At 42.8% G+C, this 25745-nt stretch overlaps 1 protein-coding gene across 1 annotated transcript in view; it reads right to left on the bottom strand.

The window, feature by feature from the left end:
- Positions 1 to 25287, bottom strand: part of RASGRP1 (RAS guanyl releasing protein 1) — a 76157-nt gene extending 50870 nt beyond the window's left edge. Inside the window, exons 1-2 of the mRNA XM_077764376.1 lie at positions 24842 to 25287; positions 20314 to 20498 (exon numbers count right to left, since the gene is read on the bottom strand). Of these exons, the coding sequence (XP_077620502.1) occupies positions 20314 to 20498; positions 24842 to 25287 (631 nt within the window). The remainder of the gene's footprint in view (positions 1 to 20313; positions 20499 to 24841) is intronic.
- Between the last annotated feature and the right edge of the window lie 458 nt (positions 25288 to 25745).

Raw genomic sequence — 25745 nt, 5'->3', positions numbered from 1 at the left:
TCCCCCCCCTCCCCCGCCCCCGCCATTGGGCTCTGCACTGGACAGTGTGGAGCCTGCTTAGGATCCTCTCTCCCTGCCCCTCCCTAGCTTATGCTCTCTCTTTCAAAATACATAAAAATAAGAATAAAGTGTCAAAAGTTAAAGCGAGGATCCTAAAAGCAGCAAAAGAAAGGCAGCTAGTTAAATACAAGGGAACACCCACAAAACTATACACTGATTTTTCAGCAGAAAGTTTGCAGCGCAGAAGGGAGTGTCATGATATATTCAAAGTGTGGGGGGAAAAATCTGCAACCAAGAATACTCTACCTGGCAAGGTTATCTATTAACAATTGAAGGAGATATAGTTCCCCAAACAAACAAAAGCTAAAGGAGTTCATCACCACTAAACTGGATTTATAAGAAATGTCAAAGAGACTTCTCTAAGAAGAAAAGTAAAGGCCATAAATAGAAGAAAATTAGGAAATAAAAAACATCACTGGTAAAAGCAAGCATATATTAAGGGTAGTGGATCAGCCATCTATAAAAGCTAGTATGAAGGTTAAAAGAAAAATGTGGTAAACACAACAAAATCTACAATAATTAGTTAAGTGATACAAAAAAATGTAAAATGTGATGTTATACACGTAAAACATTTAGGGAAGGGGAGGTAAAAATGTAGTGTTTTCAGAATGTGTTTGAACTATGTGCTGTGCACATAGGGTGTTATATATGAACCTCATGGTAACCACAAACCAAAAACCTAAAATAGATATACAAAAAAAGGGAAGAATCCAAAAATAACATTAAAGCAAGTCATCAAACTATATGGGAAGAGACAGAAAGAAACAGAGATGAACTACAAAAACCACCACAAAACAATTTACAAAATAACAGTAAGTACATAAATACCAATAATTGGACAAACTAGAAGGTATAAATTCTCAGAAACATAATATCTTCCAAGACTAAATCAAGAAGAATTAGGAAATATGAATAGAATTCTTACTGGTACTGAAATTAAAACAGTAGTTTCCCAGAACTAGAACAAATCATCCTAAATTTTGTATGGAGCCACAAAAGACTCCAAAAGCCAAAAGTAATCTTGAGAAAGAGGAACAAAGCTGGAAGTTATCACAATCCCAGATTTCAATATATACTACAAAGCTATAGCAACCAAAACAGTGTGAGAGTGGCACAAAAACAGATGCCTAGAGAAATGGAACAGAACAGAGAGCCCAGAAATAAACCCAGGCTTGTATGGTAAATTAATCTATGACAAAGGAGGCAAGAAGACAACTGAAAAGACAGTCTCTTCAATAAATGGTGCAGGGAAAACTGGACAGCTCTATGCACAAGAATGAATCTGGACCACTTTCTGACACCATACAAAAAATAAACTCAAAATGGATTGAAGACCTAAACAGAAAGCATGAAACCATACAACTCCTAAAAGAAAACATAGGCAGTGTCTCGGACATTTTGGTTTTAGCAATATATATATTTCTTACGGTCCATCCCTTCAGGCAACGGTAACAAAAGCAAAAATAAATAACTGGGACTAGATCAGACTAAAAAATTTTTGCACAACAAAGGAAACCATTAACAAAACAAAAAGGCAACCTACTGAATGGGAGAAAATATTTGCAAATGATATACTTGACAAGGTGTTAATATCCAAAATATATAAAATGCTCATATAGCTTAACACCTCCCAAAAATCTGACTAAAGAATAGGCAGAGGACATAAACAGACATTCTTCCAAAGAAAACATCCATGTTTTCTGCCCATCTCTTCACTGGATTGTTTGTTTTTCGGGTGTGGAGTTTGGTGAGTTCCTTATTTTAGATACTAGCCCTTTATCTGATATCCAGATGGCCAACAGACACATGAAATGATGCTCAGCATCCCTCCTCATCAGGGAAATACACATCAAAACCACACTGAGATACCACCTCACACCAGTTAGAGTGGCTAAAGTGAGCAAATCAGAGAACGCGAGATGCTGGTGAGGATGTGGAGAAACGGGCACCCTCCTACACTGTTGGTGGNGGGGGGGGGGGGAAGGGGGGTGATGGGCATGGAGGAGGGCACTTGTGGGGATGAGCACTGGGTGTTATATGGAAACCAACCTGACAATAAACTATTTAGAAAAGAAAGAAAGAAAGAAAACATCCAGATGGCCTACAGATACATACGATGCTCATCATCACTCATCACCAAGGAAACGTCAGTCAAAACCACAATGAGATATCACCTCATCCGCTTCAGAATGGCTATTTTCAAAAAAAGAAAAAAAGAAAAAACCAGTGTTGGCGCACCTGGGTGCCTCAATCAATTAAGCATCTAACTTTGGCTCAGGTCATGATCTCATAGCTTGTGAGTTCGAGCCCCATATCTGTGCTGACAGCTCAGAGAATGGAGCCTGGAGCTGCTTTGGATTTTGGGTTTCCCTCTCTGCCCTTCCCCAGCTCATGCTCTTTTTCTCTCAAAAATAAAATAAGAAAGAAAAGAAAGAAATCAGTGTTGGTGAGGATGTAGAAAAAAGGAAACCCTCTGTGCTGTGAGTGGGAATGTAAACTGGTGCAGTCACTACAGAAAACAGTATGGAGGAGCCTCAAAAAATTAAAAATAGAAATATCGTATGATCTAGAAATTCTACCTCTTGGTATTTATCTGGAGAAAACAAAAACAGTAATTCAAAAAGATTTGTGCAACCCCATGTTCATTACACTATTATTTATTATAGGCAAACTATGGAAGCAACCTACTTGTCCACTGATAGAGGAATGGATAAAAAAATGCGGTACATGTATACAATAGAGTATTTCTCAACCACAAAAAAGAATGAAATCTTGCCATTTGCAACAACATGGATAGGCCTAGAAGGTGTTATGTTAAGAGAAATAAGCCAGACAGAGAAAAACAAATACCTTATGATTACGTATATGTGGAATCTAAGTAACAAAACAAAACAAAGGAATGAACAAAAGAAAACAGAAATAGACTCATTAATACAGAGAATAACCTGGGGGCTGCCAGAGGAGAGAGTGTTAGGGGGATGAGTGAAATAGGTAAAAAGGGTTAAGAGGAACAATCTTTCAGTTATAAAATAACGAATCACAGGGATATAAAGTACAGCATAGAGAATATAGTCCGTAATACTGCAATCACTTTTATGGTGACAGATGGTAACTAGACTTATTGTGATCAATTTGTAATATATATAAATATCAAATCACTATATAGTACACCTAAAGCTAATATAATATTGTATGTTAACTATACTCCACAAAGCCCTCAGTGAGAAAAGCTTTAGATTAATGTTCAAAGAGCATTTTCTAGTCTTTTAGTTTGGTTAGATCTTCCAAAACTTATTTACTGAAAAACTTACATTTTTGGAACTGAAAACTAAAGGGAGATGCTTGAACAAGTTGAGATCCTGAGTTTCTGTGGGGTCTAATAGGTTGACTCCAAGATTTCTCTAATTTTGTGTCCTGTTCAACTGAGCAACACCTCCTCAGTCGGCTCCTGGGATCCTGCTCTGAGCACAGCAGAAGGCAATGCAAAGGGCAGGGCAACCAACCACACACATGCTCCAGAAATCCCACTAAACAACCCCGACTTTGTTTGCATAACATTTTTCACTTTACAAAATCCTTTCACCTGCATATCTCATTTGACCATCGCAACAACCTTGGGAGGTGGTTAGGGACTGTACCTCCTTTACAGATGAGAATGGCACAACAGGGTGGATGTTCAATCTGCCCAACTGGCATTTGTTCAGGTTGATGAGGGCCTGGACCATACGGGTTATTAAGTATTTTGCATATCACTCCTGGATAAACAATTGGCTCAGGGATAACACCATCACCAAAGAGCAGAGTTGGAGTTTCAGGTTTGGATGTTCTCATCAACAGACGGTTTTTGTTTAAAGAGTACTGTGACAGGTATGGGGTAGAGGGTGTGCAAAGATAACCTGTCCCAGTAAGCTACCAGCTATAATATGGTACAAATACAGTAAGAGCCTGGAGAGAGGTATCAATAGAACACTAAGGCAGTGGGGAGGAGGGGCTCAAATTTTGACAGATAAAGATGGAGGCAAGCATATTCTGGGCTGGGGGAGAAAAGGCTTTGTGGGATATGAGACAGTTACAAGTATATCTGGGAAAAGATGTAAAGCCTAGTTTGGCTGAATCAGAAAGCACTGGTTAGGCAGGGAGAGAAAGGTGGAAATGCAGATCAGGGTTGCAGTGTGGGGACCTCACACACGAAACTGGGGAGCTGTCCTTATTCTCACCTTCACCTTGAAATTCTTCCAGAGCAGATGGTCTACAGAAGGAGCAAAGCAGTGTCCTCTCCCCCTCGCATTCTGTCCCAATTATGACGTTTTGCACTCTACAATCTTGGCCCTTCTCTTTTCAAGGTGGATCATTTCATTTTTTTAAAATTTTTTTTTAATGTTTTATTTATTTCTAGGAGAGAGAGAGAGACAGCGCGAGCAGGGGAGGGTCAGAGAGAGAGGGAGTCACAGACTGAAACAGGCTCCAGGCTCTGAGCTGGCAGTCAGCACAGAGCCCGACGCGGGGCTCGAACCCACGAACTGCAAGATCATGACCTAAGCGAAAGTCGGACGCTTAACTGACTAAGCCACCCAGGCTCCCCTGAGTAGCTTTTTTAAAATTACTTTTTCTCTATTAATTGAGGTACAGTGGAAGGCACATATCTTAATGTATAGTTTGACGTCTTCTGACAAATATGTACACCCACGTAACCCAGACTCCTCTCAAGATCTAGCATATTTCTATGGCCCAGTACATCCCCTAATCTTCCCAGGGAGCTCCTCCGACCTCAACCACCATGAAGCCACTATTTTAATTTTTTCACATCATAGATTTAGCTTTGCCTATTTTAGAACTTCACATGATTGGAATCATACAGTATGTATTTTTGTGTGTGTAACGAAGCAAAATGTTTTAGAGGTTAACCAATGTTAACTATATCAGTGGTTCATTCCTTTTTATTGCTGGGTGGATATGTTACTGTACAAATATTTTTCTTATTCTTTTTGATGTTGAAGAGGATTTGAGTTGCTTCCAGTGTGGGATTTTTAGGTCTAAAGCTGCTGTGGCCACTCTTGCACAAGTTATATTGTGGCTCTATGTTCTCCTTCCTCTTGCATAAATACCTAGGAGTGGAACTGATGGGCCATCGGGTAGATGTATATTTAACTTTATAAAAAACTGCTGAACAATTTTTATTTCACAACACCATCGATAATGTTTAGGAGTTCCAGATGCTCCACCTCCTCACCAATTGCTGTTGTCAGTCTTCAGTGTTAGCTTTTCCAGTGGGTGCCTGGTGGTACCACAGGATTATAATTCACATTTTCTAGTGCCATTGAGGATTTTTCACGTGTTTATTTGCATTTACATATCTTCCTTTGTGAAGCTGGAGTTCAACTATTCTTCCATGCAATTACATTGGTCTTTAGTATTCAATTACTGCAGTTCTTTATAGATTTTGAATTAAAGTTCTTGAAAGATATGTATTGCCAAGCATTTTCCCCCATTCTGTGGCTTGGCGATTTACTTCTTGAATGGAATCCTTTGATGAGCAGAAGTTTTTTATTTTTATGAAGTCCAACTTACTAAATGTATCATTAACAGTAAGTCCTTTGCATTCTGTCTAAAAATACCTGCCCCAAGTTTGCAAAGGTATTCCTCTATATTTCTTTCTAGTAACTTTATTGTTTTAACTTTATAGTCAAGTCCTAGAGTCATCTCAAATTATTTTTTGTTGTATGGTATGAAATATAGGTTATGGTTTTTTTTTTTTTGTTGTTCTGTTGCCATTTGTTGAAAAGACATTCCTTTTTCCATGGACTTGCTTTGGTACCTTCATTGAAGATCAACTGGCCACATACGTGGATTCATTTCTGGATTCACTCTTCTTTTCCACTGATCTATGTGTCTGTCCTTCATGGTCTTGACTATTATAGCTTTACAGTTAATCTTGAAATCAGGCACTGTTAAATTTCCAACTTTATTTTTCTTTTTCAAGTTGTTTTGGATGTCCCAGGCCCTTTCATCTCCATATCAGCTCTGTGTCACCTGAAACTCTAGTTTTTGTTCTGCTGGGTTTTTTTTTTTTTCTTCAGTCTTTTCTCTCTGAAATACTGACTTGCCTTCAAATTCACAGATCTTTCCTTTTTCAGTATCCAATGGAGTATATTAAGCCCCTCTGGTGAATTTTTCCTTTTGGTGTTATTTTTCACTTCTAGAATTTCCACTTGATTCTTTTTATTGTTTCCATTTCTCCATTTAAGTAATATCTACCCAACATGGGGCTCAAACCCACAACCTTGAGATCAAGAGTTACATGCTCCACCACCTGAGCCAGCCAGGCACCCCACTTTCCATTCACTTCTTTTTAAATTCTTCACACCTTTATAACAGTTATCTTAAATTCCTTCTATACTAATTCCAACATTTATGTTAACTGAGTTCATTTCTGTTAAACTTTTTTCTTCTGGTTATGGGTCATATTTTCCTGTTTTTTAAAATGTCTCGCAGTTTGGTATTACATGCTGGGCACGGTGGGTACAATGCTGAGAATTTGGGTCACCTTTTTTTTTTTTTACAGAGGCATTTAATTTATGGGAGCCTCAAACTGATCCTGTCAAGGCTTAGATTTCGACTATCTTAGGATGGGTCAAGACTAGTCTAGGGCTAGAGGGCCTCAATGCCCATGTTGCAATCTTTTTTATGTTTCAACTGAATGCCCCACATGTTCTCTCTCTCCATTCTGGCCAGTTGGAACTGCAATATTTCCCAGGTGATGAGACTTCCTCTGTCTCACAGACCTCCTTAACTATTTGGCGGCATGGATCCCCACCAAGGTGGTGTATAGTTTAGAATCTGGCCAAAGACTAAAGGAGATCCCTTCTTCCTAGCACCCAACTCCACAAATGCCAACCACCTCAGAAGCCCTGAATATAAACTGTTTCCTCTGTGAGGTAAGATGCTGCTCTCTGGGCCCTAGTTCCCTGTACCACCATTTGTAAAGTGCCCCCAAGCAGAGAGCCAAGATGAGTTTTGGGTTTACCTCATATCTTTTGATTTTATGCACAATCACAAGTCTGTTCTGTCTTTCAATACCTGAAAATACTTGCTTCATACATTTTGTCCAGCTACACAGTCGTTTACAGAAGGAAAATAATACCAATACTCAATATCTCATTATGGCCCAAACTGGAAGTACTTATCGTGATGTTTAATACCTTTATGAATGGGAAGCATCAGTTGCTTGCTGAAATTTAAATCCATTTACTCTTTGTCTCTCCTCTTGGAGGTAAATAACTCATACTAACTCTTCTTTGCTTAACACTATCAGAGCATACATATGCTCAACACCGTGAAGACAAAGAAGAAAGAAAAAATTTTTTCAAATAAAGACTTATTTGTCTTCTTTTCAGGTGCTACCATCTTCTATCCTCATAGATTCTATTTCTATATCATTTCTTAACTGTTTATTTCCTCTGTCCTCTCTCTCTAGCATTCCATTCTTATCTTAAGACCCAGAGACTAAGCCTGAATTTAATAACACTTCGTGCTCTAGTGTTTGGTCAGATCTTGGCGCCATAGACAGATTTTGTTTTGTATGCCCAGAACATCAGTCTTCCTTTGGGAAACATTACTTCCCCAACTTCATTCACGTGGTTCTAGAAAGAAAGGCTCCAGTCTTAAATGACTCCACCCTCGTGACCACAGTTAACTGGTTCAAGTAGTAGCCACCTGTCTCAATTTGAACCAATCAAGGTTCTTCTCTGCCATTTTTTTTCATTGAACTTGAGGGGGAAAAATTAAATCTCTAATGGTAAGACATGCAAGATTTGCAGCCGTTAGTGCCATACTTCCTGTCCATGAAGGAAACAAACTTTCACTGAAAGAGAATGATTAACTGACAGGCAGAAAGAAGCCAGAGACAGAAGACAAAGAACAGACAGAAGAGTAGGAAGAGTAAGGGGAGAGAAAGAAAGAGACGGAGACATGCTAGTGTCTCCTGATAGTGTCCTAGTCCTTAATTTCAGATGTTCCCAAGGTCTCCACAGGTATCCTATCTTCTCATGCTTTAGTTATATGAAATGCTTGTATTCTTTCTAATAAATTCCATGAGATAGTTCATGCTGGATTTCTGTCATTGCCCTAATGTTTTGAAAAATTAGAGAACTGCTCTTTTGGGTCTTATTTACTCAACACCTATTAATATAGCCGAAGTTCATGTAAAAACTTAAAATATGTATAGCACCATTCCCTAGGCTCATACCTGCTTGTCTATTATGATAACATCCTGGTAATTTCTTTGACAAAGCCATTCCAGCCACATATCTCCATCTTAGATCTCCAAAATGTGGTTTTGGATCCTTTGGCAGTTTGCATTAATCTGAGGGAGTGATACACTAACATTCAAGTCCACAGTAATAATGATTGCTATTTTTGATTATCTACTGTGTAAAGGCATTTTGATAATATTTTCCATAAATGCTTTCTTTCTACTAAGATGCCATATTTAATTTTCACCCAAACTAAAACCTTTCAAATTTTTCACCCTTACCATCCATCTTGCAGGTGAGAAAACAGCAGTAAACAGCCTGCCACAGGCCAGCATCTGGTGAGTGGTAGAGTCAGGAGCCGATCCCAAAGACCATGGTGCTCTGTGGTGTCTCATGGGTCCCTCTGCAGTCTGCTCACTGCCTTACTGAAATCAGGCTGTGCCAAAGCCATGGCATTTTCCAGATCAAAACTGGCTGTGTGAGGGGTGAGGTGTGGTGGGGAGGAGACTATGACATTCTCTCACTTAACTCCAACTCCCACCTCTGCTGGTGGGATTGAAGATGAAAGTTTCCAGCTTTATTTTTTATCTTTCTGGATACCAGAAATTCAACATCTCTATGCTGAATAGAAACAGGATGAATGGGATGGGGAAAATGGAGTACAGGACATGAATAGATTATTTCGGTGACATGGAACCAAAGTACCCCACTTTTATTCTTTACTCTCTGCTTCCCTCCTTAACACAAGCATGGTACTGTAGTTCATCATCCAAGAAAATTAAAATACATTACTTTGAATTTTCTTTAGTTCTTAATTATCTACTTTTCTTAGGTTTGAGGATACTTTTCAAGATCTTATGGAAAATTAGTATTTTTAAGATTTTATTTTTTTTAAGTAATCTCTATACCCAATGCGGAGCTCAAACTCACGACCTCAAGATCAAGAGTTTCATGATCTACCAAGTGGCATCCCAAGATCTTACTGAAAATTATAAGCATATACCCTAATAGGCAAAACATTGTGGTGAACCTCTACAGATTTGGCCAGCTTCAACAATGATCAACACATGGCCAATTTTGGTGCATGTATACTCCACTCACTTCTCTGTCTCATATCAGTGTTTAAACTTACCTTAAATGTTTGTTTATTTTTGAGAGAGGGGAGGGGGGGCAGAGAGAGAGAGAGAGAGGCAGACACAGATTCTGAAGCAGGCTCCAGGCTCTGAGCTGTCAGCACAGAGCCCAATGTGGGGCTTGAACTCACGAACTGTGAGATCATGACCTGAGCCGAAGTTGGTCACTCAAATGACTGAGCCACCCAAGTGCCCCTCATATCAGTTTAAAACAAACCCCAAACATGAAATTCCATCAGTAACTATTTCAGTATAGATTTTTAAAAATAAGGACTCTTTAAGGAAAAAAAATGCATTAAAGTGCCTAAAACAAAATGAAAAGTAATTCCTTAACATGAACTATCCAGTCAGCACACAAATTTCCAAATACACATAATCATACGCTAATGTAATTACCAGCATATGTGTGTATATGCACATACCATACATGCACACAATATTTAGAAAGAATATTCACACACTATGACTGAGTGAAACATCCCTAAAGAGTCTCTTAATCCAGAGAGTTCTTCTCCCGCTTTCTTGCAATTTTGAGGGCACACCTTCTTAGTTAACTAAAGCTAAGTTCATCTCAGGGAGACACTGGTGGTTTCTGACCAGGGAAGGGCACGCAAAGCCATTGGGGACAGAGGGGGTTGGGGAACCATGCGCATAGTAAGTGTGGGGAGCTCTTCTTTGGGGCTTGAAGCAAGGACAAAAAGGTGAAGCCCAGCATTACTCGCTGAGAACAAGTACTCAGATTACCCTGGGCATTAACTGAAGGGCCCGCAGCCAGCAGCATGGATACCACAACTATGTTCTGGGAGGCAGCACATTAGAAACTGGAGGGACTCACTGTGTGATCTGAACTACCTGGGAGTAGAGGTACGTGGTGAACCCACCAAGGCAGGTTTGGATAGAGTAAATCTGGAACCCATGATGCTCATGAACTGGGGAGTAAAAAGGCAGGGGAGCACAAAAACTCCCTATGCACCTGGCATTAAATAACTGGCCCTAAAACTAACCAAAAGGATTAATTGCTCATCAGATTTACGGATGCTCTGTAGGCTATACTACATTCTAACACAGCAGACTCGTAAGTGCAATGCTGGAACATTTCTTGGCCTCCTAAATGCTGTGGATGCCCTCTTAAAACTTAAAAAAAAATGACATGGCTACCTTTGCTCCTCCACCCCAGAAATTCCCAGATGACTTCATCTCTGAGTCCCTGACTACTCCGGTTAGTCCATTATCTCCTTCATTATAAAACTGGCAATCTCTGCTTCTCCCTCCCCCTGGTCAAGAATAGCACCTCCAGTCCCCACTTCTTTTGTCTACTTCAAGTAATCAGTGGTGTCCCTCCAATCCAAACCCTGTCCTGGCAGTATTTTCTGCTTGAAGATTTTGGTAAGAACGTCAGCAGTCTCCCCAAGGCCAATGACCCCTATCTGGAAAAAACCAAAGTATTCAACATCTGCCACACCACTGCCCACCACCTCTTTTACTCTGCAGAAGAATCACAGATGTATCAAACTGTGGCATCTTTGTGTTTCTGCTTTATATCTTTACCAGTGGCTACTTCTTACCATTCTTTGAGGAAGTTAATAAAGACAGGAAATTCATTGTTTCTCAAAGTAAAGCTTCTCTTCAACAAAAGCCATCTGACTTTCTCTATGCATTAAAATACAACAAAACAAACCTTCACATCTAGAATTTTAAGTTAATGGAAGCATTTTGTTTCCCTGATTTAATTACAACTCTAATCATCCATAGTTATCATAAATAGCACTTGGCATTGGAAAGAAATGAGTAGCTACTCTTCTTATAATGCTTTAATTCCTCATTAGACTCATTTTACTTGCCAAACAACCTTCAATTTTATGTCCCATATTTGAAGGGATTATGGCAAAATTGTTTAGCAAGTCTGTGTGCTAGCTAGCACACCTCCTTACCGAGACAAATATTGATTTTAAGATCACAATTGTTTAAAATGTAATTACAGAAAACAAAGAGTTAATTACAGTGACTCTACCAAAGAAAGGTTAACATGCTTATAGTACACAGAAACATGCATAGAAGAGGACCCAGGGAGATATACCAATGTTCATAGTGCTTATTTTGCTCTTGGTAGTAGAATGGAGGACTGTAATTTTCTTCTTTTTGCTAATCTGTATTTTTTAAATTTTCTGTAGTGAACATGAATAATTTTTAAAGTTATTAAAATTTGGAAAGTAAATAGGAGAGCTAAGGGCCAGATCTGTGTAAATACAGTAACTTATAAAAGGGTGGGGATTAAGTAGCAATATGTATCTAAAACATATTAATATGAAGACCATGTTGTTCACAGTAAATACTCAAAAGTTAACTATTACTAAAATAATATTTTAAAAGTCTATATAAATGGTAAATTTTATGCTATGTACATTTTACCACAGTGAAAACATGTAACAATAATACAGACTCACTCTCTATTAATAACTTAGGAAAAATGGATTTAAATTTGGTTGGTTACTTAACTCTCCACCCTAAGGGTACTGGCTTCAAATAGAACAAAAGTATTTTCTTTAAACATATAAGTTTGTAAAGAACTTTCTTCAAATTCACATTCAACATCTTGATCAAGAAGCCCTCATGACAGCTTCTCCCAGACCCTGTCGGTCTCAGAAGTCACTTCATCACCATCATGGCGAAGGGAAACTGAGGCTCTGAGTGACAAAGTCACTGTTTAGATTCCCTGGTTTTAGGCCAATGACAGTCTCAGAAACAAAACTGGAGGCTTCTTTTCCTTTAGCAAAAACCTCCTGACAAGCTTTTTACTGATCATTCACAAGAGTGGGATATGGAACTACATCATACAATAGATTTTCTCAAACTTTGATTAAAATGATAATGGAGGATTCACTCTATCTTTGTAATAGGGATTGTTTTTTTAAAAAAAAAATCCAGAGTTAATAAAGCAAAAGATTTTAAAAGTGTGGTTCAATTTAACTAAATAAAAATGTAAAATTTTGAAACATTAGTATCCCAAAACCAACACAAAAGATGGAAATAGGATTGGGGTGGGAGGGATGCCTATAGCAAATGTATTCAAAACGCTTTTCCATTTAAAAAGTTTTTGCAAACCTCTAACAATAAGAACATTAAACTAAACATTGAATGATAAATAAAGGATATGAATGGTTCACAAAACTGGAAATATAGTTGGCAAATAAACTTATGAAAATATATTCAATAAAAGCTTGGAATTATTTATATATATATTTATATATATATTTACATTATATATTGATCTACCTACCTATCCATCTATCAGTAGCACCTGTTACCATGTAGTGGGAAATGGAGACAAATGATTACACAGATGAAATCAGAAACAGAGCATATAATATGTGAAGAATGGAGGTCACAAAACTGATGGCTGGTCAGAAATAAGGGAGAGTTGAATAATGGAGAATTTTTAGAGGAGGTAAATTCAAAAAACAGAAATGAACACAAATAGCTTCAACTCCTGAATGAGACTCTCTGAGTTTTAGTTTTAAGTTCCACTGTCACTTTAAGAAAAGTTTTCAACTTCAGCGCTATTTGATTTCCTTATCTCTAAGGTGAATTGTTCCTTTTCTTTGAAGAGCACATGGAGTTGTTGTATATGACTCTTACATAACAGAAGCCAAAGAATAGCAAGTAATTATTTCTCTCAACTAGGGGATATAAAATAACATTTCTGATTTTACCACAGACACCTATCTATGTAAGTAAACACTGCCGCTGGGAGTAAGTGGTATGCTCAGAAACCTTTAACAGTGGCCTGCCTCCCCAGGGATAGGGTTCAACAGGAAGCCCTGATTAGTAGTGTTTGTCTATTTCCATGGTATAAATACTCCCAAACCAGGCAACTTCAAGCTGCTACCAGCATGACTTCATGGATCATGAGGCAGGGAGGAGATGCATATACCACAGATACCACCATGTGGCATTCATACCGTTTATACTGTGTGGGGACAGCAGGCATGACCTCGGAAGAATAGAGGATAATAGTGAAATGTGCACATACATTAGGAAATGATGAGTTTTTAGGGTTCTTACCTTCATTTAAAAAATATTTATTTTTGAAAGAGAGAATGAGCAGGGGAGGGGAAGGGAGAGGGAGTGGGGAGGGAGGGAGAGAGAGGGAGACACAAAATCTGAAGCAGGCTCCAGGCTCTGAGTTGTCAGCAAAGAGCCCTACAACATGGGCTTGAACTCACAAACTGTGACATCATGACTTGAGCCAAAGTCAGATGCTTAACTGACTGAGCCACCTAGGTGCCCCTTCATCTTTTTAAATGTTTGTTTATTTTTGTAAGATTGAGAGCACAAGCACACACACAAGGGAGGGACAGAACGAGAGAGAGAGGGAGACAGAGAATCCCAAGTAGCCGACAGCACAGAGCCTGACATGGGGCTAAATCCCATGAACTGTGAGATTATGACCTGAGCTGAAACCAAGAGTCAGATGCTCAATTTAGGCCACCCAGGCACTCCTCTTATCTTCATTTCTAATATAATTTTAAGTTTTTAATGGTGGTTGTGTCTAACAACTGGCTTGAAAACTCCTGAAGATTTAACACTGCTTTTGCAGAGTAAGACGTTCAGCACTGTAACGGCACTAAATCAAGTATGGTGCCCGCGAAGCCGGCCCTGCTTACACTCTTGGTCTTTCCCTGCTGTCGTCTCTCTAGGACAAGCCCAGCTAGATGGTAGCCCAAACTAGCTGCAGAACAAGCTGCCAAGTCCAGCAGCTGTGACTGTGCCGGCAGGAGAGGGCAGGCCCCACCATCGGGAGGAGGCCCCGGGGCGGGACTCGCACTTCGGACCCCCCCCTCCCCCACAGTGGCCTCTGCCCACTCACTGCAGTTTCAGTCAACTACTGATTACAGCGCTTTTGCTTTCACATCGTTTCCTAATGTGTTTCCATCATGGACCTAATAACCTTCATGTCAACATGTGGCCTTAAAACATCTGTCGGCAAAGGGGCACTCTGGAAGAAGTACTCAGGTGAAGCACCTCTCCTGTTCTCCAGCACAGCCACGACTGACTTCCAGGCCTATGGAAGGACAAGCATACGACGGGGAACAAGGCCCTAAAGCACCCCAGTAAACTGGTCTGAGCGTGGCTTTAAGGTGGAAATGCAGGCGAGGAATGCTGCCTTTGAGTGCAAAGAACCAAACTGCAGTTGTAAGGAACACCCACACTGTTTCTTTCCACGGTTTGCCAAACCACTGACAGGCAGGAAGTTTGGAAGGGAGTCGGCACAGTTGAGAAGGGGCAGCAAGTGCGCTGTAGGACAGTATTTCTCACAAGCAGTTCATAGGTCACCTCCGTCAAAACCACAGTGACTGCTGGCTGAATGAAAATCTCTGGAGGTGACCCTCAGGAATCTAAATGAATACTCTCCCCACCCCCCCAATGGTTACTGCTCATGTTTAAGTTGGAGAACCTCTGGTAGAGTAGAAAGAAGAAGAGCCTCGGAGACAAGACGACCAGAGTTCAGATCCCAGCAGCTCTCCCACTGATGATCCGGGCCACGTTCCCCAGGTTATGTAACACCCCTGCGCTCCAACGCCCTATTAATTAGGGCTGTTGCAAAGACTAATGGGTCCAGTTCAGGTACAGGCCCAGTACCCTACATAGCCCACAAGAAGTCGGTGTTCAACCACCGCCAGTCCGCTGTCTATGTCTCCCAGCGGTGACCCTCATCCCAGCGGTAACCCCCATTTCTCTGGATGGGGGGAAGCCTGCCGTCAAGACTACCAGGCAGGAGAGCACAGAGTCTTTCTCGAGCCTGGCAGTCACGGTACCTCACACCCATGAGAGGGTGGACCCGCCAGGCTGGGGCACTGGGTGATGCCAGCCTGTTGAAGATGCAGCAAAGGTACTCCTCCAAATAAATAGCATCTGGATCACAGGATGTGAATTCACCTCAGACAGCTAATGACAGTCATGCTCGGGAGATGTTCTGATACCTAGAAGCCTTAGAAGATGGATGTCCCCAGGACCACCCTGTACACGGGGCACCCCAGCACCTGGGCATTCCACTGAGGAGGCTACTGGGTCAGCTTGGGTCTTCTTCACAAAGGGTCTGTCTCCAACAATGGACGTGGCTTTGAGTTCCTTCTTGACACGACACTTGGCTTTGTTCCTTGGAGGTGCCCATTCCTGGGTCTGAGGGCCCTTCAATAAAATGGCCCTTGGCTTCTGGTCTTGTGTTCCTGCTGCCTCTAGACACCTCACTTTGGTGCATAGACTGTAACCTGCAGCGTGGTCAGGAGTCCCTCGTCTTCCCTTTGCCACAGAGGGAACTAGGTGTGGTCTCAACAAGTGCACGTTTGCCTTCTTTGGCTCCAATTTTAAAAAGCGGGTATAGTGTTTTGCTCTTAACAAGCTGAGGTCTATAAAATGCTTTTAACATCTAAATGTTCCGTGGTGCAGAATATATACCTATTAGTTTGGGAGGTCTTTGTATAGCATTAGCAAGATACCTATGGGTAATTTTAATTAAATCTTGGCTTAAGATAGAATTTCAGGCAGACATAGATATGTGGGGTCCAATGAACAGTTCTCATACTGAATGAGTTTCACTTCTAATCTGGGGGAGACCAGGCCTGCAGAAGATGGGCACAGGGTTCAGGCCTGTCCCACGTGGCATGCACGAAGGGAGGCCGGAGGGGTCTGAGTGAGCCCCACCTCAGGTTGTAAGAGGCTGCTGGGGACAGAGGAAAAGCATGTGGGGAGCATGTTTTCTCTCTAGACTGAGGGCACAAGGCAAAATGCAGCATTTTTTAGAGGCCCAATTTATTTTCTCATTTGTCCAGTAGAGACAATACCACCTGACCCATCAATTTCAGAGTTGTTTTGAGTTTAAAAGAAAACCAATACATATGGAACTCCAGGAAAAAATAAACAACACTCTATAAATACAAGGTATCAGCTAAGCTGTGTTTCCCTTCACGCTGACAGGTATGCCAGAGATGATGAAGGTCCGCCTACACCCCACCTGGGAGCAGGAGGGTTTCCTTGCTGAGGGTCCCTTTCTGGGACACGTTCACAGCTTTCTTTCTGATGCTACTGAAAGTTGCCTTGCATTCAGAAGGGAATAAGTGAAGAGTTTAAAACCTTCCGTTTGGCCCCAAATGCTGGCAGTTCTCTTAAAAATTTAAAACATTAAAAACCAGATGATCTCATAGGTCTTTTCTACCCCTGAAACAGATGGTGTGATTCACATACGTTTGACATAAAGGTACCAGGTTGTGATGATTTGCCTCATTATGCTCAGCTGAAGAGTGGATTAACGGGCAATAATTTGCTGAGAATGTAAACCATGACCTCCAATTAAAACAGAAGGTGGGAGTGGGTTGTCTCATGGTTAAAGCGATGAACTATGACTCAAGGCTCTGAGTTTCTAATCACAGACCTGTAACCCTGTATGTGATACTGGGAGGCTTGCTGAGAGGCCTTTAAGACTACCCCTAATATGTATGTGCTGGTCACCCAATCTTAAAAGCATTGTCCTAAGTCCTTCCTCTGAGAACAGTGTGGATGGTAATTAATGGTTAATACTATTAAAGACAGAAGCATCAGTAAAGATGCTAAATCCAAATATCCATGATACCTTATTGAGCATTCAGGCTATTACCTGGAGAAGCTGGAAATATCCAAGTTCCACAGTTTCCAGAAGGTCTCTCTGTTACTTTACCCCTTCAAGTCAACCACCTACCCTGTCCAGCCCTGTCCATGCACAATGGAAATATTTTGTTTACTCTGTCCAGCAGCATCTACCACTTGTGGAAACTGAGCACTTGAAATATGCCTAGTGAGGCATAGGAACTACATTTTACATGTGATTTAGTTTTAATTAATTGAAATGTATACGTAAATAGATAGATCTGGCCAACGGTAACCATGTGGGACCGTACAGCTCTAGCTAATTCAAACCTCCTCAAGGCATCTATCTGCAGGAAGGTGAGGTTGAAAAGGTAGTAGAAATTAACTAATTAGTCTTTATGCTCAAAACAGGTTTTCCCCCAAGTTGGTGGGAGAGAGGCTAAAACCAGGGTCTGAAATGCTAGATTACCAACACCAAACCAATAATAAAAGTTTCCCCACATGTCTGTACCATTTCCCTCTCTTTTAACAGGCATTAAAATGACAAGGCATCTAAACTCATTAACAAAAAGCTAAGCTAGACTGCTTTCTTCTAAAGCAAAACATTTCCATACACACCTGGAAAAATAACTAGTAAGAAGGGCTTCAAGAGAAACATTAGGCTCACAGTACAATTTTCAGATCACCTCCGAGGAGACCTCCAGAAGCACCAGCAGGCATTTTGCCACGGATTATACTTTGTCAAGGGCTGCTCATGACCCCCAGCTCCGCCCACCTCTGTTGTTCAAGCCCCACTCCCCTCCCCCACGACACACGGCCATGATATCCCATGAGTGAAAATCACGTGCTGTCTTCCACTCCCTCCAGACAGCGTGTTTTTTCTTTTTCACCTCTTTCATATAAATTCTGTGGCAGGAAACCGTGCACTGCATACTATGCAAAACCTTGAGATCTTACTTTCCCACCTTGCCCGTGCAATCCCATGGCCAAAGAGGAGCTTGAACAGTGGCTGTTCTCCCTAATCTGTCCTTACCCTTGAAATGAACTTCCTCAAACTCCACGTGCATAAAGAATTTATTCTTCCTGCATGCCTTAGATTATTGCTCTGCCTTGTGTATCTATTATTTTTTCTTTGAACAGTGCATTTCTCAGGTATTCTAAGCTCTGACACTGGAACAGGGGTCTGGTCACTCTAATTCTCCTTGTGCACGGCCCAGCTTGTGTCTGATGCAATTAGGGGCTTAATCAATGCTTCCTCAGGGTGCATAAGAGACTCTTGGACTCAATGCCATTTTTAAAGCTTTTGGATTTTAAGGTACTTTTTCAGTTCAACATATTCCAGAAAACAATGTAACTTTTGCCCCTGTAGGATTTGTTGAGGGGAGTGGATCAGGCTTGATCTGAGCTTTCAGGGGAGGACTTCAGAACTGGTCATGCCTTTCTCAGGAAGACATCATGATTATTGGAAGGTGAGGAAAACAGCTTTGACCTCAGCCAGCAGTTGCCTGATTGGCACAAGGGGAAGAAAGTTAGGCTGAGGAATACGTTCCTGGTCCCCATTTTCTCAGCAGCGAAATGGAAAAAGAACAAACATCCTCATTCCTGAAGCAGTCGCAGTGCCCCGTGGAAAGGCCAGTATGTTTGAGTACGGAGACTGCGCAAGGCCCTGTGCAGCTCACGCCGGTCCGGAGCCAGTGGGAAACAAAGTGCGGGAGGAACAAGGGCTCCTCACGGCCACATGCCCACCAACCTCTCCGCTTGTGGTTCAAATCTTAGCCGGTGTATTTTCTAAGATAATTTTAAAACAGAAAACCCTTCATTCTGTTCCCTGTGTCATTCTTAACTGAAAAATCAGAGTGCAAATACATAGAAATGTAATTAAAATGGGAGGCTAACCTAGTAATAATGAAAATGCTCCCTCTTTCCCAAGTTAAAAAGTTTACAATAACAACACAGTGATTCTCAAAGTGGGTACATGGGTCAGCTGCAACAGCATCACTTGGGGACTTGTTAGAAATGGAGATCCTTGCGTCCCACCCCGGGTCCGCCAGAGGAGAAACTCTGGGGGCAGGGCCCAGCCATCCGTGTTCTTAAAACAGATAACCTCCGGGTGATTCTGCACCAACAGGTGAGAACCGCTGCTTTGTGGAAATCATCAGAACTACTCAATTGTATACGTGAGGTGTACTAAGCAAGCATCCCTAAAATGTCAAATCTTTCCCGATTCCATTAATAAGGTCTGACCCAACAGTAAACATGTCCAGCCAAGAATCTCGAGTTCTGAATTCCAACCGATCTGCGTGTTGTGCTGCCCAGGATCGGATCAAGCCTCCCCTATACCCCTGGGAGGCTCCATGAGGGCCTGAGATGGGCAGGCACTTCTGAGCTGAGCCACCTGTGCTCATCTGCTTCCTGGTGGGAGACAAAAGGGCTCAAAGGGGGCACGGTTCAGTGATGCCGGAAATCTACCAATTTTCCATTGATTTTAATCATTCCTTTTTTGGAGGGGAACCAACATATAGTACTTTTCAATCACTATTTCACAAAGCACAATCCAAAAACAGACTGTGCTTATAAGATTTTTTAAAAAATGGGCATCTTTGTGGATAACTGCTCCCTAGCTGCATGAAACTGTGCATCCTTCAAGCTGAGTATGGTGATGACAGAGAATTCATGGTCTGTATGTGTCTGTCTGCTTACCTGTCTCCCCAGGTCCTTAACCCCCCATCACAAATACTTCCTAACCAGTATCTTCTAGTCACAGATGTTCTGGCTTTAAACCCTGTCCTTTCCTAGTCCATCACAACTACCCTCCAATTGTAAGGGGAATGATTACACTTTATCGTCCACATGATCCAAAGCCTTTCAAATTTCTGTTTGATAACAGTGTTTGTTCACATAACTTCATCTTTGTGTGCTCTACGAACACAAGGGCAGAATAATGTCAAAGCACCAGACGCACAGTAGCATTTATGAGATTTGTCATCACAGGCACAACCTCCATCCTGAGACATGAAATGCAAACTCTCCTCCGTAACTTTTCTCACTTGAAATCACGCCTCTCATCACGACCTATTACACCCACACAGTCATGTGCCATAGGCGCTGCACACGGTCTCCAACATTTCAAAGGCTCCAAAGATATTTTTAAAGCCAAAATACAATCTAGGTTGCTATTCTACAAAGCAACTTTTTAAGGAAGAACAAAGTAATAGATTTTTATGCACGTGGGTAGTTGGCCAACTCACCAAAAGACTGAATGCAGCTGTCGATGAGATCGTCCAGGCTGGCTCCTTTGGCAAAATGTCCCAGAGACACCATCATGCGGAACTGGGTGATCTGGGCCAGGCTAGGATGAGAGGCGCAGGGGCTGCTGGCTGGCTTCGCCTCTAGTTTTGCCTTCGTGGTGGCTCTGCAGCCATGAGAAGGTTTCCTGGGGGAAAAGGGGAGGCAGTGAGTGTAAGCCAAGCAGCCAGGGGCCAGACAGGCTGGCAGCTCCAGGCTCTGAAGGCAGATTGGGCAGGAAAGGAGTAGAGATAAGACAATTAATCCTGAGAGTTGGGCTGATAGAAGACATACCCCTCCCACTTGGCAAATGCACCAAACGGACTGGTTGGCTGTTAAAGAGACATCTCCCAAGCAAATAACAAGGTGAAATTTCAGGGCTGCAACGAGGGCTCTTCAGCCTGTGGTTAGAATGGCTTTGGTCTGCTGGCTTCAGCTCCTGAACTGGAGAGACAGAGGCCAGACCATGTAGGTAGCCCTTAGCTCCTAGCAACATTTTAGCTGGGAGTCCACTGACTTGGGTCTGAAGAATTGTTTACTTTGGTCTCATCATCAGCCCAATTCATTTACCTTGAGCAGTACCAGAGATGCCACAGATGGTCAGGTGGCCTCAAAAACACCTCTGAACTTTAGGGGAGAAGTCAAAGACTAAGGACCCACGTGCAAAGGAGAGAATTTATGGTGGAGGTGTTTAGATTTTAATCTAATCCTGCCTTTCTCACAAATTTTGAAGATTCTGTTTTTGTTGATAATACAGGCAATCACTGTGTCAGTTTTTACCACTAAGTATTATCATTCTATCAAGTCCTTAATTGGGACATTACTGATTAAAAAAAACAAAAACAAAAAACAAAGCAGAGCTTCTATGAGCTTTATTTCAGTACTGAATGTAAAAGGACAAGTCTGGTTCTGGAAGTGGCTTAGGAATCAAATAGGTCACCTTTGTCCACTCTCACTAGCTTTATCTTTGGTCATGACCTCATCAGTACAGGTCAAGCTGTTTGCGAAATGATGCATGAAGGTTAGCTAAGTATTTTGCTTTCTTTCCAATGGAAACGCATAGATGCCCATCTATAATCTTTTCAGGTTTAATAGTGATGGGTGTTGTTGCTGGTAACTTCTTTGCACATATAATTAGTTCTGTGGCTTTGGTTATTTCATAGTTTACTACCGAAGAGGAGGCAAAAACAATATGTACCTTAGATCGATAACCTTAGCTACTCACTATGTATTTTGATAAACACATAAGGGCATCAGTTAATAGGTACTTATTCTATTAGCAAGACACTGTGAAAGGCCAGAGGGGGAGGGGACTGGAGTTAGTCTATGAGAGGTACTCTGTAAACTATAAAACACACTCCTTGCATTAGTTGTTGCTGCTGTTGTATAAGGTAAACCAGAAGTTCCTTAATTCAAAAATCCAGTTGGAGAATCAGACCTACACCGTAAAAGGCAACTCTATAAATCTTAAGTGTCCTGTGGGTGTCAAGCATAAGAAGCGTGACGTTCTTAGACTAGACAGAACCAGTTCCAGGTGGAGGGGTGGGGGAAATTGTTCCAGTAAGATATAATCTCCTCCTCCAGAAGGGGCTGAAATGCTTTGATCAAAATGAAATGCTGGGACACACATGGATTTGAGGAAACCAGCCTGCTAAAGAGAGTGGACTGAACTGTGGGCCACTAAGCACAGCCAGACTAGTGGAGGGAAGACCACGTCCTCTGATCTGTTTCAAACTAGCTCCATGGCGCTGGTCTGGCAGCGACTGCTGAACTCTGCTTTTGGCCTGAGGTGGGCCCAATGAAACCGCATCAACAACTGGCTACTCAAGGAAGTGATTTCTGAGAGATCGAGTTGGTGTTACAGGACTTGATTAAGTTTCTGACCATTACTGATTTTTATCCAGGCCCTGTGAGAACCCCAGGATCAGATCAGTATGTGAAGTCAAGAGAAGGTAATACTGACCAGAATGAACTGAGCATCTCTGATATGACACGCACCGTGCTGGGGGTTTAAATGGTTTTTAAAGCCTACAGCCCAGAAAGAGATCACCTCCATTTCATGAAGTTGAAACTGAATCTAAAAGCTGCTAAATGACATAGCCACAGCTCTAAGGCTTGCATGTGCTAGATCTGGGATGTGTACCTGGCGCTTCTCTGGCTTTATTTGATAAATATTTACTGTGTCTGGGACCATGCAACTTTCACTACATTAGAATTAGAAGGAGATGGCCAGAGAGAGGCTGAAAAATTCAAGACCCCCAAGTCATCCAAAAGCACAGCTGATAACCTAAAAGCTCCACCTCATGCCCTATTCCTCCTGTGGGCCCCTGGAACAGTCTTCAGAGCTGGGCAGGCTCTTCATGGTCATTTTCCAAGCTTTCTGAGCCTGGAGGGAAAGCAATGTGACTGGTACTGAGGCTGGTAGAAAAGCCGGGCCTCCTATACCGCACGCCTTGTTCCCCAGCCAGGCTCCCTTCCCCTCCTAGAAGTACTGACAACTCTCTAAACCTGGTGCTAGTTGTCCAGTGTTGGAAAGAGCCTTCTGCGTCCATAGCTGCCTTTCCACCATGAAGACCACCCATCAAGGCAAAGCAGGGAAAGATGAAAACGAAGTTTTTCTCAAGAGAAGTCTTTTTCTCTTAGGCCTTCCTCATTACTTCTCCGCAGCCTCCGGAGAGGAGGCAACTCAACCACAGGCCACAGGCCCTATCTCCATATACGGCTCTTTCTGTATATGAAAGATATATGGGGCTGGGAGGTGTTAATCTGTCTCCCAAATCTGGGATCCAGGGAACATTCCATTTACTCTCTCAGTCGGTGGTGGCATTGACCACTGAGGACTCTAAAAAGTGCCCCGGCTCTAATTCTGGTAATGCTTCCTAAATGTCAGCAGCAGGGAAAGCTGCTTTGGCTCACAAGTAATTCTTAGAGGTAGCTGCTTTTACCAGAACTAAGAGGGACCTGGGTAGATGCAAGTAGAAAGAAAAAGAGTGTGAAGGGAGTATTTAGGGCAGGGGGAAGGGAAGGTGAGAGATGTCATCTGGGCGAGTGGAGGCCAAAGAGACACAGGGTTTGGGCCCAAGACACCAGGGAGAAGGGATGCTACGAAAAACCACACTGCATCCGGAGAGGTCTGGGAAGATAAGTTATCTGCACCATAAACTAGGAAACTCGGCTCTTTTGCTGTGCAGGCTCTTGACTGCTGCTTCCTGATGAACCTTCAAACCACTCTGTGTTCTGGTGAAAGGGCAATAGATAAGGATGTAGGAAATGTTTCATTATAGGTAGATCTAAGGGTATTTAAAAATTCACAGAGGGGCGCCTGGGTGGCTCTGTCGATTAGGCATCTGACTTTGGCTCAGGTCATGATCTCGAGGTTGGTGGGTTCCAGCCTGGCATCGGGCTCTGTGCTGACAGCTAGCTCAGAGCCTGGAGCCTGCTTCAGATTCTGTATTTCCCTCTCTCTCTGACCCTCTCCTGCTCATGCTCTCTTTCTCTCTCTCTCTCAGAAATAAAACATTAAAAATTTTTTAAAAAAATCATAGAAAGAATACTCTAAGTCTCCAGAGACACACTTTTAAAGGATTGTAGCCAAATGTTCCCATGTAAATTAAAAAAAAAAAAAGAAGGAAAGAAAAAAGGCCAGAGAGAAACAGATTAACTTGAAGGTGTTTTCTGAGACTCTGAGTGGCCGTGGCGGCACGGGGTTTGCCGAAGGAAGCAGGGAGGCTGTGGAAACTCTGACCTGGCTCAGGTGAAATCCTTTCCAGGTACAGGCGCCTCAGCAGAGGGCACACACTTTCAGATTGAACTTTTTATGAAATCTAGCCAAGAAGAGGGAGTTATGGGATGAAACGGAGTAAGAGAACACCGACTTCCACAACTTTCTCTGCAGTGGAAGATGGTTTTGGTTGGCCTCTGGTTAGGAGCCTCTGGTTAGGATTCTTTGCAGTCCAGTCCCCTCCCTAAGCCCCATAACATAGACTCAATTTAATTTACAGACGTCCCTCCCCTCAATCTAGGGAAGGTGCCGGGCTGCACCCTGGGGCAGGCACTTTCAGGGCTCAGGAGTGCAGAAAGGGTCAAGAACCTTCAGCTCCAAAAAGTCCAGCAGAGCAAAGCTCCCTGCCTCTCGAGGGCACGTCTGTGCGGGCCGGTCGCACCGGAGTCCACGTGGAGGGAGTTGGGAAGAGAGCCCTGGCGCGCTGTGGCCACGCCCTCCCTGCTCTAGGGGGACACAAAGNCTTCCTTCATCTTCAAGACCCTCCTAACACATCTCTCTAGAATCGCAGTGAGGGTGGAGGGGAGCACAGTTTCCATCCAGAAGGTTGTATGTTTCGGGGACCTCCACTCGCTCGCTGCAAACGGCCGCTGGCCTTTCCGGACCCTGCCCGGGCTCCGCAGGGCTANGCAGCCGGCGAGCCCGCCCGAGGCGCACCCGCAGGCACAAAGTTTCTGTGAGCGCGCCCTCTCGCCCTCACGCGCGCGCACACTCCCTCGCCGGCACCAACCACCTGACACGCGCCGATGCTATCGGTGTAGGAAATGTGTGGCGCTCTCGGGCTGCTCTCCGNCATTTCAGTCCGGCCTCGCGGGGGACCCCGGGTCCCCTCGCAGGCCCCCTTGTACGTGTCGGAGCGCAGCCGCGGGCGGGGCGAGGAACTAACACTCAGGTGTGGATCGGCCGTAGCCCGCGCCTTCCGGGCCTTCTTGGTGGTAATTGGCGGCACTTGGGCTGGAGATTGGCGCCCTGCACCCCCGCGGGAGGCGCCGGGAGTGGAGGTGCGCTCCCGAGGTGCGATCCGTATCTGGCGGGAGCCTGCAGGCCGCCTGGCGACTGTGGCTGTGGGAGACTCGGGGAGTGGTGTCGAGAACTTTCTTAGAGCAGACCCTGCCAGGAATGGCGGCCTAGCTCTGCTTGTCCAAACTATAGTCATGATTAACAGTAGCTAATTGATGGAAAGCGTTGTGCTCAAGTGCTTTCTATACGTTTCTCATTTAAGCCATCCCCCCAAATCCCAAGAGGTCACTGTTTTCGAAATGAAGATAGGAGAGAAAAATATGCCGCCCATCATACGACTGGTAAACAGCAGAGAGAACTGTGACCTGGACTGAGATGTGTCTGACTCCCTGTAATCGCTGCTGGGCTGTCCTAAAAACACACCCATTATCATTGTCACATGCCTTAACTCCAGCCACAATCACAGGTTTCTTCCCAGCCGTAATGTTCTGGACCTTAAAGTCTCCCTCTGTGATGTCATTTCTGTATCTCCTCATGTTTATATGCCACCTTGTCGTAAAAGAAAAGAAGCTTACAAAGGTACATAACCTACAGAAAGAAGTATGTGAAACGAAAAGTGAAAAATAAGTCCTATAAAATGGAGCCAGAAGTGAA

This window comes from Crocuta crocuta, unplaced genomic scaffold (assembly GCF_008692635.1).
Source record: "Crocuta crocuta isolate KB4526 unplaced genomic scaffold, BGI_CrCroc_1.0 scaffold102, whole genome shotgun sequence".
Taxonomy (NCBI): Eukaryota; Metazoa; Chordata; class Mammalia; order Carnivora; family Hyaenidae; genus Crocuta; species Crocuta crocuta.
The sequence above is the reverse complement of the archived record's forward strand: the minus strand, read 5'-3'. Positions and strand labels throughout refer to the sequence as shown.